At 41.2% G+C, this 657-nt stretch overlaps 1 protein-coding gene across 1 annotated transcript in view; it reads left to right on the top strand.

Annotated features, from left to right (window-relative positions):
• EMH_0047450 (uncharacterized protein) overlaps positions 1–289 on the top strand; it is a gene marked incomplete at both ends in the record, with an annotated part of 2,627 nt that extends 2,338 nt beyond the window's left edge. The window contains one exon of the mRNA XM_013496287.1: positions 241–289. Within this exon, the coding sequence (XP_013351741.1) occupies positions 241–289 (49 nt within the window). The remainder of the gene's footprint in view (positions 1–240) is intronic.
• Positions 290–657: the final 368 nt, after the last annotated feature.

Raw genomic sequence — 657 nt, 5'->3', positions numbered from 1 at the left:
TAGGAGCAACAGCAGTAGTATCAGCAGCAGCATCAGCAGCAGCATCTGTTTGTTTCTGCTTTTGTTTGTGGCTCTATAACAAAAAACAAAAAGAAACTCTACAGCAACAAGAATAAACAACGTTCAAATGAAGGTTCATCTGCAGCTGCTCACAAAAGCTGCTGCTGCTGCTGCAGCAGCAGCAGCAGCAGCAGCTGGTGCTACTGCTGCTGCTGCTGCTGTTGTTGTTGTGGCCTGCAGAAGCTTCGCTTACTGCGGTTCACCTCCGCAGGTATTGCTGGCTATATGAGGTGTCTGTACACCCTGGTTTGCTGCTGCTGCTGCTGCTGCTGCTGCTGCTGCTGTTGCTGCTGCTGCTGCTGCTGCTGCTGCTGCTGTGTTTACCTGTACTTCTTTGCACCGCCTTGGATGTAAGAGCCGAATAGTATTTATTAACAAACAAACAAACAAACAAACAAACAAACAAACAAAGAGAGAAAAGAAAGAAAAAGAAAAAAAGAAAAAAAGAAAAAAACAACAGACAGAGAAACAGAGACAGATAAAAACAAACCACATCGTCTCCCTCTCTCCTCTTCTTTATCTCACTAAATATCTATCAATGTATCTATATATATATATATACATACATACATACATATATATATATATATATATATA

This window comes from Eimeria mitis, genomic scaffold (genome assembly GCF_000499745.2).
Source record: "Eimeria mitis Houghton genomic scaffold, Emh_scaff2021, whole genome shotgun sequence".
NCBI classification, from domain to species: Eukaryota; Apicomplexa; class Conoidasida; order Eucoccidiorida; family Eimeriidae; genus Eimeria; species Eimeria mitis.
The sequence above is the reverse complement of the archived record's forward strand: the minus strand, read 5'-3'. Positions and strand labels throughout refer to the sequence as shown.